General features: G+C 67.6%; 3 protein-coding genes across 3 annotated transcripts; 2 read left to right on the forward strand and 1 right to left on the reverse strand.

The window, feature by feature from the left end:
* Nucleotides 1-3970: 3970 nt before the first annotated feature.
* Nucleotides 3971-6050, forward strand: EMIHUDRAFT_463403 (hypothetical protein; the record flags this gene model as incomplete). Its single annotated transcript, XM_005778114.1, has 3 exons — nt 3971-4629; nt 4764-5237; nt 5408-6050. Coding segments are annotated over exons 1-3 (1155 nt in total), but the record flags the coding sequence as incomplete, so codon positions are not given.
* A 992-nt stretch (nt 6051-7042) lies between these two features.
* On the reverse strand, nt 7043-7477 carry EMIHUDRAFT_205843 (hypothetical protein; the record flags this gene model as incomplete). Its single annotated transcript, XM_005778115.1, has 1 exon — nt 7043-7477. The coding sequence occupies one exon, from the start codon at nt 7475-7477 to the stop codon at nt 7043-7045; it is 435 nt and encodes a 144-aa protein (XP_005778172.1).
* A 1669-nt stretch (nt 7478-9146) lies between these two features.
* EMIHUDRAFT_435158 (trans-2-enoyl-CoA reductase) lies at nt 9147-13970 on the forward strand. Its single transcript, XM_005778116.1, has 13 exons — nt 9147-9661; nt 9802-9936; nt 10207-10245; nt 10321-10391; nt 10459-10602; nt 10800-10995; nt 11204-11266; nt 11338-11355; nt 11428-11581; nt 11650-11822; nt 11892-13070; nt 13242-13507; nt 13578-13970. Exons 1-11 carry the CDS (start codon nt 9200-9202, stop codon nt 12411-12413), a joined length of 1977 nt encoding a protein of 658 aa, XP_005778173.1. The 5' UTR covers nt 9147-9199; the 3' UTR covers nt 12414-13070; nt 13242-13507; nt 13578-13970.
* The last annotated feature ends 1511 nt before the right edge of the window (nt 13971-15481 follow it).

Here is a 15481-nt window from a genome sequence, read left to right on the forward strand (position 1 = left end):
CGCGCAATATCGCGTACCCTCGCGGCTCGCGCGGCACCCCTCGCGCACCCTCGGCCCTCGCGCACCTCGCCTCGAGACCCTCGCCCTGGCGGCGGAGCGGATTTCTTTGTTTTCGGAGGAGACCATCTAAAGCTGGCGGCGCAGCCGGCGCGGCGCGCCTGCGGCGCGCCGTGGTTTCTTAATTTTCGCGGAAACGCCCAGGTGTGCGGGTGTCTTGATCATACGTGACGTAATCGGTTTCTTTCTTTACACGACTCACGAGGGCATGGAGGGGGAGAGGAAGAGCAAGGGCGAGTCGAGGGGGCAGGCGCAGGGGACGGGTCGCTGGCATACTAGGGGGGAAGGGTGGTAGGCGGCGATCGCCGCATACCGTCCTATGGCGGCGAGTATCGCTACGCCAGGGAGGACAAGGACGAACGTCGACGTGCAGCTGCTGCTGTTCGAATCGTTTGGTGGGTTCGGGAAGGGGGTCGGCGAGATCCTCTGGAAGGCGGCGAACGTGCTGCAGAACAAGCTGACGCTCATGTGCAAGCCGCGAGGTGTGTAGCCAGCCAGATCCAGCTGCGCAACGCGAGCGGAGCGAGCGAAGCGCCAGGACGATGTGCTCTCGGCGCACGTCCCTCTTTGTAACGCTTCACGCGCGCGCCGCGAGCATACGCGACTGTCGCCAAGTTAACGACATGTAACGATCGATCGCTGGCAAAACGGGCAACTCACGACTCTGAGGCTCACCCGCACATCCACGCGTCCGTGCAGAAGCGGCCCGCCTTGTGCCGCAGCTCGGCGCGGCCGTCGGGCCGCAGCTCGGCCGCGCGCACAGCCTGCTCCGCCTCGGGCAGCACCTGCGCGGGCGTCGGCAGGCGCGGCAGCGTGGCGAGCGCGGCGGCGGGCAGCGGCGGCGGGCAGAACTGCTGCCGGTTGGCCATCGTCACGCCCGGCGGCAGCAGCATCACGTCCGACAGCAGGTTCTCGCCGCCAAACTGGCGGAGCGACTTGCCGAGCCGGCGCGCGAACTCTTTCGCCGCCTGGCACGTCGGCAGCGGCGTGCCGTCGCCCGCGTGCACCTCGTAGCCCAGCTTGGCCGCCGTCGCCCACAGCCGCTGGCTCTCGGCGCCGCACCCCTCGTTGCGCGCGCGCTGGTACCACTCGTACTTGACAACCGGCCGGCGGCGCGCGTCGGCCGCGGCGGCGCCCACCTTTGGCAGCGCGAGCAGCGACTCGAGCGCTGCCTCGTTGAAGTCGTCGACGTCGATCTTGATGAGCGAGAGGTGCGGCACGATCGCCGGCAGCTCGCGCGCCACCCACGCCGGCACGTTCACGTACCGGTGCAGCCGCTTCGCGTCGTACCGGTCGCGCGCGTCGACGCCGACGTTGGCGGGCAGGATGCGCAGCGAAGGGTTGAGCGCCGCCTGCAGCACGACGGACATGTAGCTGATCACGTTCCATTCAAACGAGAGGACGGCGCCGCTCGCGCCCGCGACCGCGGCGATCGGCAGCGCGGTGTCGCCCAGGAAGCCGCCGATGTCGATCGCCGCCGTCGCCGGGCACATCCACGTCTCCCACGCGAGGCTCGGGTGGACGAGCCGCTCGCGGCGCACCGCGTCCGACGGCGCGCGCGCGCTGAACTCGCCGAAGCGGATGGACGTGTTGAGGTACGGGTACGTGAAGACGCTCGACCAGCAGCTGCTCTCCGCCTGCACCGCGCGGACCGCCGCGTCGGCGTCCGCGGCGCGCAGCATCGCCGCCTCCGCGTGCGGCCGCATTGCGTGAAAGCAGTTGTGCCGCTTGAACGCCTCCCACCGGCGCTGCCGGCCGGTCGCGAAGAGGCCGCCCTTGCCCTTGCCGCCGCCAAGGCTGCCGAAGCGCAGCTTCCTCGCGCACTCGCTGTACACGTACGCCGACATGCGCGGCGCGAGCGCGGAGCAGTTGCCGGCGTCGTACGGCAGCGCGGGGTGCGCGGGCATGACGACGGCGGCGAGGAGCGATGCGATGCCGGATAGCAGCGGCATTTTCGGTGGCGGCGGTGACGAGGGTCTGGTACCCGGGTACTTCCAGACTGCTGTGAACTCATAGCCAGCGCAAAGCGCCATAGGACGTATTTTCTTGTCAATAACAAGGTCCGTGTGAAAACAGCTGACGCCCCGCCGAGGCTCGCCCCAGCAGACTCGGCCATTGGGACTAAAACCCCGAGAGGCGTGGGAGTACCTCGCCAGGGAACGGACAGAGCGGCCACGTGTACTCGAGTACTTACTCTCGTTACCCGTCGAATACAGTGTTGTGTGTCCGTTAGCTCCGAGTAGTGGGGGCGTTCTGCAGTTAAGGGGAGACCCGGTACACGGAACTAACCCTCGGAGACCCGTGTTTATTTTACGGCCCTTTCCCTGCGAACGCGCACCCCCCTTAGCGCTTAGGGGTCAGGGCTCTCTAGCTTGGGAGTAGCAGGGTTTCTGGCAAACAAAAAGGAAAACAGAGGGTCAGCACTTTGCGTTTCCGGAAATTTCCAGGGAAAACAGAGGGTGTTTGGTGCTCCATTCTGGATGGAAACTCGCGATTTTCCCTGACGCCTGAGTCTGAGAGCTGGTCTGGGGCAAAATCTGAGGCAAAATTGAGGAAATCGACAAAATACCCAGGCGGTCGCAGGGTAAATTCCAGGTATACACGGGTTATCCGCAAAATTCCCGGCATTTTGCCGATTTGGCCTAAAATTTGGCTGATTTTGGGCCCAAAGCCAAACCAGCGTGAGTCTTTCCGGGTTAGCGCGGGTTAGTGCTCACTAACCCGGCACGAGTCAGCACGGGTCAGAATGGGTTACCATAACCCGGCACTAACCCGGCACTAACCCGGCACTAACCCGTGCGGCTGGGGGGCATACGTCAGCATGGGTCTGCGCCAGGTTAGGGGTGGGTTAGGGCCGGGTTAGTGCAGCGCACCCCGGGTTAGAGGCTGGTTGGCGAGATGAAACGGCTGCGGCGGGCACCCGAGCCGACCTCCGCGATCGCGCGATGGAGCCTTGGCTGCAGAAGGCCGTGGATGCCAAGCTGCTCATTGAGAAGAACACCCGCGTGCGCAGTTCGGACGGGTCCAAGGCGGTCGCTCGTGCTGGAAGTGGACCGTGTACGTCGACTAGAGCACGTCCCTCCTCACTGCTCCGTGCGCGCCTGACGCCCAGTCGACACACCTCCCGGTGCGCCCATGGCCTCCACTGCCATGGCAGTGCGGGCTGCAGGGGGCCCGGCCCTCAACGTGTGCCAGTGATGGCCCTAGGGAGGAGGAGTGCGCTGAGGGCGGTACATTATAGATCCTGTGGCATGAGATTGTCCCGCTCGCCATGCGCCCGCGGCTGTGGTGTGGCGAGTGAGTGAACGCACGAGAGAGGGGTGGAACGAGCCGTAACCCAATCCCAAGCCTAACCCAGACTAACCCGAGACTAACCCGGCGCTAACCCGGCGCTAACCCGCGCTGCTCCGGGGCATACGTTAGGATGGGTTAGTGTCGGGTTAGTGCCGGGTTAGCGTCGGGTTATGGTAACCCGTTTTAACCCGTGCTGGGTTAGTGTGGCTTAACCCGGTGGAACCCACGGCTAACCCGCGCTTACTGACAGACTCACACCAGCCTCAGACCTCGGCTCAGGGCCCAAAATTTGACGATTTCCACGGAGTTTTCCCGGGAAAATAGAGAGGAAAAGAGAGGGTTTGTAGAGAAAAAAGGAAAGGAAAACAGACGGGGTGCGAGAGGCAAACCTGCTACAGCCCAAGTGTTAGTGCCAGTGTGCGCCAGTCCCGTGCCCAGAGTGGCGTGGGAGAGAGCATACACACTCGCCAGCGTAAAATTCTTTGCCAGTCCCGTGCCCAGTGTGTGCGAGATGAATGAAATTCTTTGTGTTTGAGCGGGACTTGCCGATTGGACGCTGGCAGGGCACAGGGCAAAAAAAGAAAAAAACATTTCGAAATTTTTGGTTGGGCTGGAAGGACGGGTGGAAGGCAAGGACTATCAGCGACTCGCCCTCTCGTCTTCGCTCGCCCTCGCCTTCGCTCGCCCTCGATTCCTCGCGGGCGAGTCGCCAGTTCAGCGACTCAGCGGCCCTCGCGGCACATGCTCGCCCTCGCGACCGCAGCCGCCGCCCCCAGCTTCGCAGCCTGCGCAGCGCCAGCCGTGAGGCCTCCGTCTCGCTCAATGCTCTCTTTTCCCGGCCCCGCTCAGCTGCCCGAGAAGGCGCCGGCTCAGCCGCTGACTGAGCACGCGCTGGCTCAGCCGAGTATGCCCGAGCCTGTGCGCCGCGAGCCAATGCCCGGGATACGGCAGGCGGAGAGGGAGGGCCTGCTCGTCGATACGTACCGCCGCGGCGCGAGCCGGGACTGGCGGCGTGGCCTGCTACGCCTCCTCTTCAGCCGCTCCTCCAACGGCCCTCTCTCGCCGCTCTCACAGCTCATCGAGCGCCTCTGCACCAGCCTCCTCCCCGTCTTGTTCCCGCTCGAGTACCGCGCAGTGCAGCGGTGGCACGCCGCGCGAGCCGACGATCGCGCCCTCGAGGAGTTTGCCCGCGCCAAGAACCACCTCGCGCTGATCCTTGCCGGCGAGCAAGCCACGCTGGATGGCCGCGTCAAGTCCGCGGCCTCGGCGTTCGAAAAGGTGCGTCCTCATCCCACACGCACGCCGCCCTTCGCCACGCCGGCTGCCGCACTAGCGGCGGTGGCAAGGCCTTGTCACGTAGTACATGACACGCCATGACCTGCCCGTGACCTGTCCCTGACACGTCCCGACAGGCGGCCCTGCGTGGCAAGGCGGTGGAGGACCTGCTCGGACTGCGCGTCATCGTGGACGACGACGGAGGCGGTGGCGGCGGGGGAGGAGGAGGAGGTGGCGGTGGAGGCGGCGGTGGAGGTGCAGTGCTGCGCCGTCGACCTGCTCGCCGGCTCGCTCGACGCGGCGGAAAGTGGCGGCCCGCGGTCGGCGTTGGCCGGACGCCTCTGGCGAGCGTCGGCGGCGGAGGCGGTGGCGCGGCGGGCGGAAGGCAGCGGTGCTACGAGATCCAGCGGCTGGTCGAGTCGACCTTCCCAGGTGGCTGTCGCCCTCGAGCACGGCTGCTATCTCGGCTGGACCTCGGCTGGGATCTCGGCTGCCTCTCGGGCCCAGGCAGCGTCGCCCTCGAGAACGACTACGTCGCGAGCCCCAAGCCAAACGCGTACCAGAGCCTCCACCTCGCCGTCCGCCTGCCCGCTCTCGGCGACAAGATCGAGGTCTACCGCCGCCGCCGCCGCCGCCGCCCATCGCCGCCTCCCTCGCCCCACGCCTCCCTCTCGCAGACGTCCCCACCAGCACCAGTGCCAGTGCCCACGCCCACCACTGCCGATGCCGCCGCCCTCGCCGCCTCCTCACCCCCCCCCCTCCCCCCCTCCCCCCCTTCCAGGTTCAGATCCGCACACGCCACATGCACGCCGTCGCCGAGCTTGGCTCCGCCGCCCACGCCGCGTACAAGCGTGCCGACGCCGCCGCCGAGCACGCGCGGCCGCCGCTGCAGCTGCGGCCTTGAGCCGCAGCAGCCGCGTGTGCCGCCACCGTGCACACACGCGGCGCCATCGACATCGACAGCCTCGCCGCGTGCGCCGCCCGGCTGCTTCGGGATGCTCCGAGAGGCTCATCCGCGGCGCTCCCTGCCTCTCGCGCGACCGACCGCTCGTACCGCCGCAGCCTCGGCCTTGCGCCGCCCGCCGCCACCCCGCCGGCTGCGCCCCTCTTGTTCACAGTCTTCTCGGGCCTTGCCCTCCCCCGAGAGGGCGCCCTGCCCTCGAGTACATTGTACGCATCTCTGGCTGCGAGCGCGTGTACCATTCCCCCTGCCGCGCTCCCGCCCCATGCATGACTGCTGTACCCTTGCCGCTCGCGCTCGCCGCCCCTGCCCCATGTCTCTCTCGCTGTACCCTTTGGCATGCTTTCCTCTTTGGCGCGCGACGTGCGTCCCCGCTAGTGCGGTGGGCCTGTGTCCGTGTGCCGTCCGCGTCCCCGGTGTCAGGCACATTCTTTCCATGATTCTTTCTCAGAATTGTACCTTCACCAAAAGCGGCCGGAGTCCCGGACCGCGCGAACGCCGGAGCGACCGGGACGCGGGAGACGCGTGTGTGCAGGGAGAGAGAGACGTGAGAGAGCGCGCGCGTGCCCAAAGACGAGAGAGGTGCTCTCGGCGTGGTCTCGCGACATGAGAGGAGTCAGGAGAGGAGGAGAATAGCGGTATAGGCTAGCCATAGCGCGTCTCGCAGCAACACCAGCAACCAACGTACGGAACGCGCTACAGGGCCTAGTACCAAACGCTCCAGCCAGGAGATTCAACTAAGAACCTCCAACAGAGCCATGCCGCCCACACAGTCCGGGACGCGTGACGTGGTCCGGAAGACATCGAATCACATCTCTCTCGGTCATCGCCAGGCCAAGCATCACGATCCGGCGCTCTCACCAGGAGACCCTGCAGGCGTCTCTCTCTCCCGCTCTGCGCTGCGCGCTCCTGCCGCCGTCGCCGTCGCGCCTGCCTCCCGCGGCACCTCCTCCGCCCGCATCGCCCCCGCCACAAACTCCTTGAGGGATGCGCGGAAGGGGGCGTCCGACGGGATCGCGTGCCTGCGTCGCGAGCACACCACGTGAACACAGGGGACCGTGCAGTGTCGAGCATCGCGGGGATGCAAGGGCTAAAGTCCAGTGGCTGCAGCGAATGCAGCCGAATACGTGCCAAATCGGGGCACAGCGATCTGCATTGCTCATCTAGGATCGCCCGCCCTCCAGGGTGCTCGTAGCAGACCCGTGCAGCGAAGCACGCGGCGAGAGCGGCGGCACGCTCCGGCGGCACCGCCGCGTCGGCCGCGCCGCTGACGTGCAGCGACGGCAGCGGCAGCGGCGCCTCGGGGCGAAAGTCAGCCGCCCACTGCGGATCGCGCGGTACAAAGCCTGTGACGAGGCGAAGGGCTCTCGGAAGGGTCTCGGAAGGGTCTCGGAAGGGTCTCGGAAGGGTCTCGGAAGGGTCTCGGAAGGGTCTCGGAAGGGTCTCGGAAGGGTCTCAGAAGGGCGGCGCGTTGCCTGCGACGAGAATCGCGAAGCGAAAGAGGGTGCGCCGACGCATACACAGCAGCGCCGCCAGCGCCGCGCCCTGAGAGAAGCCGAGCACGCCGTCAAACGGCCCCTCCCTCTCGCATGTGGCGTCGAGGAGCTCGAGCGACCGCTCGACGCCAGCGTACTCGTGCGAGAGGGACGGGCGCGAGGCGGTGGCCTCGTCAAAAGTCCACCAGCCGAGCGACTGTCCGCGCTCATCGGCGTTGATGTCGCCGAGGAAGCCGGCGGTGGCTGCAAAGGGTGCGTCGACAAAGACAAAGTCACCCGCGACCGCCTTCAGCGCCTTGCGCAGCGAGCCGGTGCGCTGGCGGAAGAAGGCGGCGTTCTGAGCGTAGCCGTGCAGGCAGAGGATCCGGGCCTTGCTGGGCGTGGGCGTGCTCATTCTGCCACCACCCTGCACTGTACCCGGGGAGCGGTGCCGGCCCGGCTTGGATGTGGTGGCCGAGGAGGGAGCGGTTGTGTTTTATTTGGAGCCGCCACGGCCACCCTCCAAACCTCCTCCCCTTCTCCAGGACCGAGTCCCCCCAGGGGCGGGGCTGCTCTTCTCGACCTCCGCGCGCAAGGGCAAGCCGTCGGGCGGAGAGGGCGGCAGCCTCGCCCGCGCGGGGAGGACGGCGAGGCGGGAGGCGAGGCCGAGGTCGATTTTGGGGAGCTGCCGACGAAGGCGGAGTCGTCGCAGCGGGTGTGACCCGCCGAAGGCCGATTGTACGTCGCGCTGCACACTTGTTCTGAACTCAACCCATTGTTCAGCTATAGAGACCTCGCATTTTAGGTGTTTATTGCGATCGCGACGCGGACGGATCCTTTTTAGTAAAAATGAACCGGCCAGCCGGGGGCGCCCATGCATGGGTTGATTGACCTTAGATTGGGGTGCACAGCCAAAATCCCACCCCTAGTCTAGCGGAAATTTTCGGTGTATCGTGAATGATCGCCGAGTATCGCCTAATATCGCCTAATATCGCGCACCCTCTCGCGCACCCTCGCGCACCCTCGCGCACCCTCACCCCGGCGGCGAACCGCGGCCGCGGAATTCTTTGTTTTCGGAGGAGACCATCTAAAGCTGGCGGCGCAGCCGGCGCGGCGCGCCTGCGGCGCGCCGTGGTTTCTTAATTTCGCGGAAACACCAGTGTGGTTTCTTGATCTGCTGCGGCGTCGGCACCAGTACACAGACAACCAAGTGAGCAAGGCCAGCGCGGCAAAACTGCCGATGCCACCCCCCACGGCAGCGCCAGACCCTGAGGCTAGCGTCATCGTCCGATCCACCGCCGCCTGGTGTCGGAGCCGGCAGAGAGGGGGGCAGCAGAGAGGGCGGAGGCGACGGTGAGGGCGGAGGCGACGGTGAGGGAAAGCACGGATCATCTCCATCATCGCAGCCGGGGCACGTGACTTTGAACGATATTAGGGGCCACGCGAAGCAGCCACCCGATGAGTAAGAGTAGAAGTCCGAGCTTCCCGAACAGTCGGAGGTCTGATAGGTGTTGTCGTTGACTGTGCACCCATCGCACGCGTACTCCGAGCTAGTTCCGTCCTCATTGTCGACGCACGAGCCCTGTTGGATGTTGCCGTCAAAGATCAACGCCGTGTTGCTGTTCACTGCGCACTCGGCTAATCCAACCCACGTCTGCAACTTGACCTCTCCGGCGCCCTGCAGCTGGCGGCGCTGTTCCGCCACCTCCGTGGCGGTGGAGATCGTCGCTCCGAGAGCAGGCACGGCCGTGAACGCGAGGAAGATTGCGGTGTTGCGCGACATATACGAGGGCAGATGAAGAGAGTCGCCCGTCGGTGGTGCGAGTAACGTCTTCGTGCGCAACCCAGAAGAAATACGCGTGCGCTCCCATGAACAGGAAGAGCGTCTCTTCTGTCTGGCTCGCGCATTTCTCCCGACCCATTTGAAGCGCGACTAATTTGTTCGTAAACGTAGTCTCCCCCCCACCCCCCCACCCCACCCCCCACCCCCCTGCCTGTTTCTTTGCCTAGGGCCCTCAGGGTGCATCAGTGGCAGGAGCGAAATTTTATCCACGGAGCCAAACCTAGACTAGCATCTCGCCCCCTCTCTGTGGCCCAAAAAAGCCTGCCGCTGCGACAGCCTCGCAGACCACATTCCATGGCGCCGCCTGACTTCTACGCGCTGCTCGGCGTCGACCGTGCCGCCACCAACGAGCAGGTGCGCAATGCGTACCGCGACTGCGCCATGCAGCACCACCCCGATCGCGGCGGAGACCCGGCAGTGTGGTCGGCGCTACAGCGCGCCTACGACACGCTGAGCGACCCGCAGAAGCGGGCCGTGTACGATCGCACCAAGCAAGACGGCTCGGTGGGCGCGGAGAAGGCGTTCGGGCAGGCCTTTGCCGAGAAGGGCGAGGGTGCGGCGCAGCAGCGCGGCCTCTCCATCGAGGCCGAGATGGCGGAGGCCAAGGGCAAGGGCTCGACGCTAGCCGCGGCAGGCTTCGACATGTCGCACGCGCAGGGCTTCGAGGCGTGGATGCGCAACCAGAAGGGGATGGGGAAGCAGTCCTTCTACACCGCCGAGGACCTCCTCCGCTCGCGCCAATACGGAAACATCGAGGCCGCCTGTCCCACCGCCGCCCGCCCCGCCACCGCCGTCCACCGCCCTCGCAGCCTCCCTCCGACTCGCACCACCCTCCCTCCCGTTACCGCCACTGTCGCTCTCGCCGCCTACCCGACCACTGCATGCGCGGCCACCAGGCGACCGAGTCGACGGCACAGCCGCTGCCGGCGCTGTCGGCGACGGCGGTCCGGTTCGATGCGCACGGCCCGCCCGAGGAGGTGCTGTACGTCGACCGCGCCTGCTCTCTGCCCGACAAGCTCGCACACGGAGAGGTGCTTCCGACACACTTCCGACACACTTCCGACACACCTCCGAGACAGTTCAGCTCTCGCACAGGGCAATGGCTCCTCATGCACGCCCGCCGCCAGCCTCGCCACGGCCGCCAGCCTCGCCACCGCCAGCCAGCCTCGCCACCGCCGCCAGCCTCGTCACTGCCGCGGCGTCGCCAAAGCGTCGCCGAGCGCCCCGCCGTCGCCACTGCTCACCTTCTGTAGCCCTCCCTGCCCTCCTCTCACCCTCCCTCCCCTCCTCTCCCCACGCAGGTGCTCGTGCACATGCTAGCCGCCTGCGTGACAGACGAGGCCGCTGCCGCGCGTGCACGCCGACGCCATCTCCTTGACACACGTCCGCGACACGTCCCCGACATGTCTGCACAGGACCTGCTGCGCGTGCAGACCCCTCTCACCGTCCTCAACGACTTCCCGCCCTTCAACCGGACAAACAACAAGTGGGAGGCGGCGACGCTGCCCGCCTTGCCCGAGCCGCGCCCGAGCCTTCCCCCAACCTCCCCATAGGTGGGAGGCGGTTCCTCTGCCCGCCACCGCTGGCGTCGAGGGCGTCGGCGTGGTCATCGCCACCGCCAAAAACGTGCCCACGCTCAAAGACCACCCGCTCGAGGTCAAGGACTGGGTGCTGCTGCGGCCCGAAGCGCGCCGCAGGCGCCGCCGGCTGCTGCTGCTCCCACCATCTCCATGACACCTCCCTGACACCTCCCTGACACCTCCGTGACACCACTCTGACACCTCCCCGACACTCTCCCTGACACCTCCCTGACACGTCCCTGACGCCTCCCTGACACGTCCCTGACACCTCCCCGACGCGTCCCAATGACGCGTCCCTGACCCTTCCCCCGCAGGCCCGCCGGCTGCTGGTCGACCATGGCGGTCGTCGAATCGTCAATGCTGATCAAGGTCCCGGCGCAGCTGATGCCCGTCCGCCACCTGGCGTGCTCGCGCTCCCTCTGCACCGCCTACCGCCTCCTCGAGGACTACGGCTCGCTCCGGCCCGGCGACACCATCATCCAGAACGCGGCCGACCTGCCCGTCGGACAGGCGGCCGCAGCACCTGCAACCTCGTGTCAACCTCGTGGAGTCTCGGGTCATCATCTCGGCCCATCCGGCGCATCTCGGGCCATCTCGGGCCATCTCGCGGGATCTCGGGCCATCTCGGGCCATCCCGTGGGATCTCGGGCCATCTCGGGCCATCTCGGGCCATCCCGTGGGATCTCGGCCACCCGACTCTGCCCCCCATGTCGGCCAGGCGGTCGTCCAGCTCTGCAAGATGCTCAAGATCCGCTCGATCAACCTCGTCCCCGACGACGAGGCCGTCCGCCCGTGGAGCCGCACCAAGCCGCTGCCGAGACCCGTCCGCACCCCATGACCCCTGTCCTGTAGGCCTTCGAGCAGACCAAGGCGCTGCCCGCCCCAGCTCGGCCATCGCACACGCCCTTGCCCCGTCGCTGACGCGTCCCCGACGTCCCGCAGGAGCTACTCGTCCAGCTCGGCGCCTCGCACGTGCTGCGCGACAATGCGAAGGTGGGCGAGTTCATCGACGCGCTCGGCCAGATGATGCCGCGCCTCGGCATCGACTCGCTCGGCGGCGAAGCGGGCAAGCGCATGTCGGTCGCGCTGCGGCCCGGCGGGCAGCTGGTAGGTGGCCTCGCCACGCCTCTTCTGCTCGGCCCACCGCGCTTCTCTTCTTCTTAGGCGGGCAGCTCGTGATGCACTCGCTGCAGACTGGGCAGGTGCCGACCATCTCGCCGTCGCTGCTCATGTACCAGCAGATTTCGTTGCACGGCTTCAACATGGCGCAGTGGGTCGATGAGAATGGCGTCGAGGCGTACAAGGACATGCTCAACACCATCGGCGAGCTCGTGCAGGCGGGAAAGCCTCGAGCGCGCCCCATCGACACCTCTCCCCTTCGCCACCCGGCTTCTCTGTTCTCACAGGCGGGCAACCTCGAGCTCGCCACCGCCGAGGCGCCCGTCCGCGGCATGGAGCCGTCCGCCCTCAAGGCGGCCCTCTCGTCGCACCGCCGCGGCGCCGCCGGCCGGCCGCGCGAGCGGTCGGTGCTTGTCCTCGGCAGCGAGGCGGCCGCCAACGAGGTCTACTTCGAGCTGCAGGCGAGCATCCGGAGCATGTACGGCGCAGACGAGCCGCAGACGCCCGCCGCCGGCGCGCCCCCCGCGCAGAGCGCCGCGCCGCCGTTGCAGTCGCCGGTGGCGGCCTCGCCACAGCGGCCGCGCGCGTCCGAGCGGTGGGGCGACGCGGCGGAGATGCTGGCCGAGCTGAGCCTGTCGCAGTACGCGTCCGCCTTTGAGGAGGAGGAGATGACGTCGATCGAGCTCCTCGAGGACATCGTGTCGCGCGGCGACGGAGAGAAGGAGCTGATGGACGCGCTCAAGGAGATGGGCATCAAAAAGATGGGCCACCGGCAGGCCATCGTCGGCGCCGTGGTTGGCAAGCTATGAGCTGGGGGGGGGGGCTGGTGGGGCCAGCCTCCTGCGCGCGCGGCAGCCGCTGCGAGCTGCGCAGCGGGCGGCGGGAGCTTGAGAGGGGAATGCGGGCTAGGAGGACGCAAGCGGATACGGCCTCTATTTGCGGGGGGAGCATCGGCATTGGGCGCAGCGCGCGTTTTTCACCAGTCTTTATTTTCTGTGTGTGCATCTGCTGCTGCTCATTGCGCATCAGAGTGACCAGACCCCATGTTTTCCCTTTGCCTCCCTTTCACAGTGTATGAATAATATTACTCCGACTGTATGTGCGCCGTGTCCCTGCACCCGCGTTTTCCACACGAGTCACGGCCGTCACGCCCTCCGCACATTCGTCGCCTTCTTCTTCTTCTTCTGAGCGTGCCCTGGCCCCTTCATCGCCGCAGCGCGGTTCTCGACGCAGCTCGGAGGCAGCCCGTGCTTCGCCGCGAGCCACTCCGTGATCGAGCGGTCCCACAAGCCTTGCACCGACACGACGCGCTTCTGCACGCCGCTCTTGAGCGCCTCCTCCTCCACGTTGGCCGTCGCGCCGCACACGCCCGCCAGCTCGCGCGCGGCCGTGTACGGGTCGATCGAGTATGCTGCGAGCTCGGCGACGCAGGTCACGGAGTGGCCGCGCCGCTGCTCGGTGGTCAGCACCACCTGTTGAGGGGGAGCCAAGGATTGAGCGGGACGCTTGTGAGGGCGATCTCGAGCGATCTCGAGCGATCTCGAGCGATCTCGGGTCTGCCCATGGGCCTGAAAGAGCCAAAGAGCGGATAGCAGGCGCGCCAAGTGATGTGTAGCAGGAGAGGCGGGCGGAGGGAGCACCACCTTTGGCGGCTCTCCTCTGGCGTGCATCGGCTTCTCGAGCGCGCCGCCGCTCACCCGCGTCCACTGCTCGAGGCGCTTGAGGAAGCGCCGCCGCACCTCCTTGGGCGGCATGCTCGCCGCGCCCGCCTGCGGGTCCTTGGCCGCCTCGCCGCCTCGGAAGAGGGCGTCCGACAGCAGCGGGTCGAGCGCCCACGCCGAGTGAGACGACTGACCACCGCCTCCACCTTCCGCGCCTCCGCCGGCCGATACGGCCGCCACGTGCGCCTAGAGGACCCACCGGGAGAAGGAAAGCTGCGCCGCGGCGAGAAGAAAGATGCGGACGGCCGCCGCGCGCCTCGAGGATCGCAAGCACTTGCGCCTCGTCGAGAAACGCCCTGCCGTCCGTGGCGCCGCGCGCGCGGAACAGCGGCTTCATCGCATCCGACGGACGGTAGACCGTCGTCACGCGCAGCAGCGGCACGCTGCCCGCCCCTCCGCCGCCGCCCGCCCCACCCCCCGCCCCTCCGCCGCCCGCCGCCGCCTCCGCCGTCAGCTCCCACCCGCAGAAGTGGCAATACGCGTCTGTCGAGCGGCCGAGCGTTCTGACGCTGAGCTCGCCGAGCCTGGGGCGGAAAGGGCGCGGGTCGGGGGAGAGACCAGAGTGAGCCGGAGGGCGAAAGCCCACCGCGCTTTGGCGTTGCCGTCGTGCAGAGGCCCTCTCGCTCCTAAGAGCGAACAGCTGGGATCCAAGGGAAGAGAAGGCGCTGGAGCCGAGCCGAGGCCGTCGCGCTCCATCGCGCTCGCGAACGCGCTCAGCTTCTTGTAGCTCGAGGCCTGCCCACAGCGGCCCTTTTGATTCCCTCCCCGGACTTCTTCCCCTTCTGGCGGCTCGAGACCTTGACGTCGAGCGACGTGCCCGCCGGTCGGCCTGGGCGCATGTGCTGGCTGTAGAACGCGTTGACTGTCATAGGCAGCGACGCGTCCTTGACCTACGCCTCGGGGCGTACCTCGGGTCATCTCGGCCAGCCACAGTCGTGGGGAGGCAGCGACGCGTCCTTGCCGCGTGCGCGGCGTGCAGGAAGCAATCCCGGAGCAGCCGGTCCATCTCCGCCGCAGCCTCCGCACGCGCCGCTGCGCCGCCCTCCGCCGCTGCGCCGCCCTCCGCCGCCGCGGCGGCTCCCGCCGACCCCTCCCCTGCAGGCTCCGATTCCTCTCCTGCGGCCGCCTCCTGCACCGGACCGCCGCCCAGCCCGCCGCCGCCTAACCCGCCGCCGCCGCCCAGCCCGCCGCCGCCGCCCAGCCCGCCGCCGTCGCCCTGCGCCGCCTCCACCGGCGCCACGCTCACGCCGCCGCCCTCGGCAACGACGAAGCCCGAGTTGGGGAGAGGCCGGCCCGCGAGCCGCCAGAGCGCGTCCCCGACCACGTGCTCGACCTGCAGCGCCGTCCCCTTGACCGCGCCTGGGCTGCGGACCGCCTCGGCGACAGCGGCGCCAGGCACGGCAAGCACGCCAACCGCGACCGCCGAGGGGTTGCCGAAGATGCGGACGCAGGCGGCGGCGCCGGCGGGGAGAGCTGCGACCGACGCGTCGGCGGCACGCACGCCGGGGAGGAGCAGGTCTGCGCCGTTGATCAAGTAGCGCGCCGCCTGCAGGCATGTTCCGAGAAGCGTCGGGGCAGGGCTCCAGCAGCTCCGTGAGGCGGGTCGCACGGGCCGCCTCTGGCGGGCAGACGAGAGCGGGCAGCGCGGTCGGGACTCGCCACAGCCCGGGCAGCGTCGGCAAGAGGCCCGAGCTGCCGAGCTCGAAGAGCACCGGGACTCTGTCGCAGTCGATGATGCGGCACACCAACCCGCCGGCCGTGCGCCTCTGCACGACGTCAGCGCCCTTTCGGAGGAGGAGCGCAGCATCCTCGGGTGCCGCCAGCCGCCTGCCAGCACACGCGGTGGAATCCGAGGCTTCCGAGGCTTCCGAGGCTTACTACTCGGTAGTCCGTCCTACTCGGTGTGCGGCAGGCGCGGGTGGCCGCGTTTGTGGATGTCTGCACGGGCTTGGAGCGCCTGGACGCCTCAGCGGAGAGCTTCTTCACATCCTTGCCGCTGAGCTTCTGCTCGGCCTTGACGAGAATTTCCTTCTGCTTGAAGGGCATCGGCAGGACGCACGGTCGCACAGTCGCACAGTCGAGGCCTCGTGCCCAAGCGGTGTGCGAGCAGCAACCTGTGCAGCAGCAACCTGGGTTCCGGCTCCTACCCAGATAGT

This window comes from Emiliania huxleyi (genome assembly GCF_000372725.1).
Source record: "Emiliania huxleyi CCMP1516 unplaced genomic scaffold EMIHUscaffold_25, whole genome shotgun sequence".
In the NCBI taxonomy this organism is placed as follows: Eukaryota; Haptophyta; order Isochrysidales; family Noelaerhabdaceae; genus Emiliania; species Emiliania huxleyi.

What these genes read in the sequence shown, in the direction of transcription:
- EMIHUDRAFT_435158 (XM_005778116.1), top strand. Translation starts at nt 9,200, where the DNA reads ATGGCGCCGCCTGACTTCTACGCGCTGCTCGGCGTCGACCGTGCCGCC. An exon ending in CGGCCCGAAGCGCGCCGCAG is followed by an intron (nt 10,603 to 10,799) that starts GCGCCGCCGGCT and finishes CTTCCCCCGCAG; the next exon opens with GCCCGCCGGCTGCTGGTCGA. An exon ending in GTCGGTCGCGCTGCGGCCCG is followed by an intron (nt 11,582 to 11,649) that starts GCGGGCAGCTGG and finishes TCTTCTTCTTAG; the next exon opens with GCGGGCAGCTCGTGATGCAC.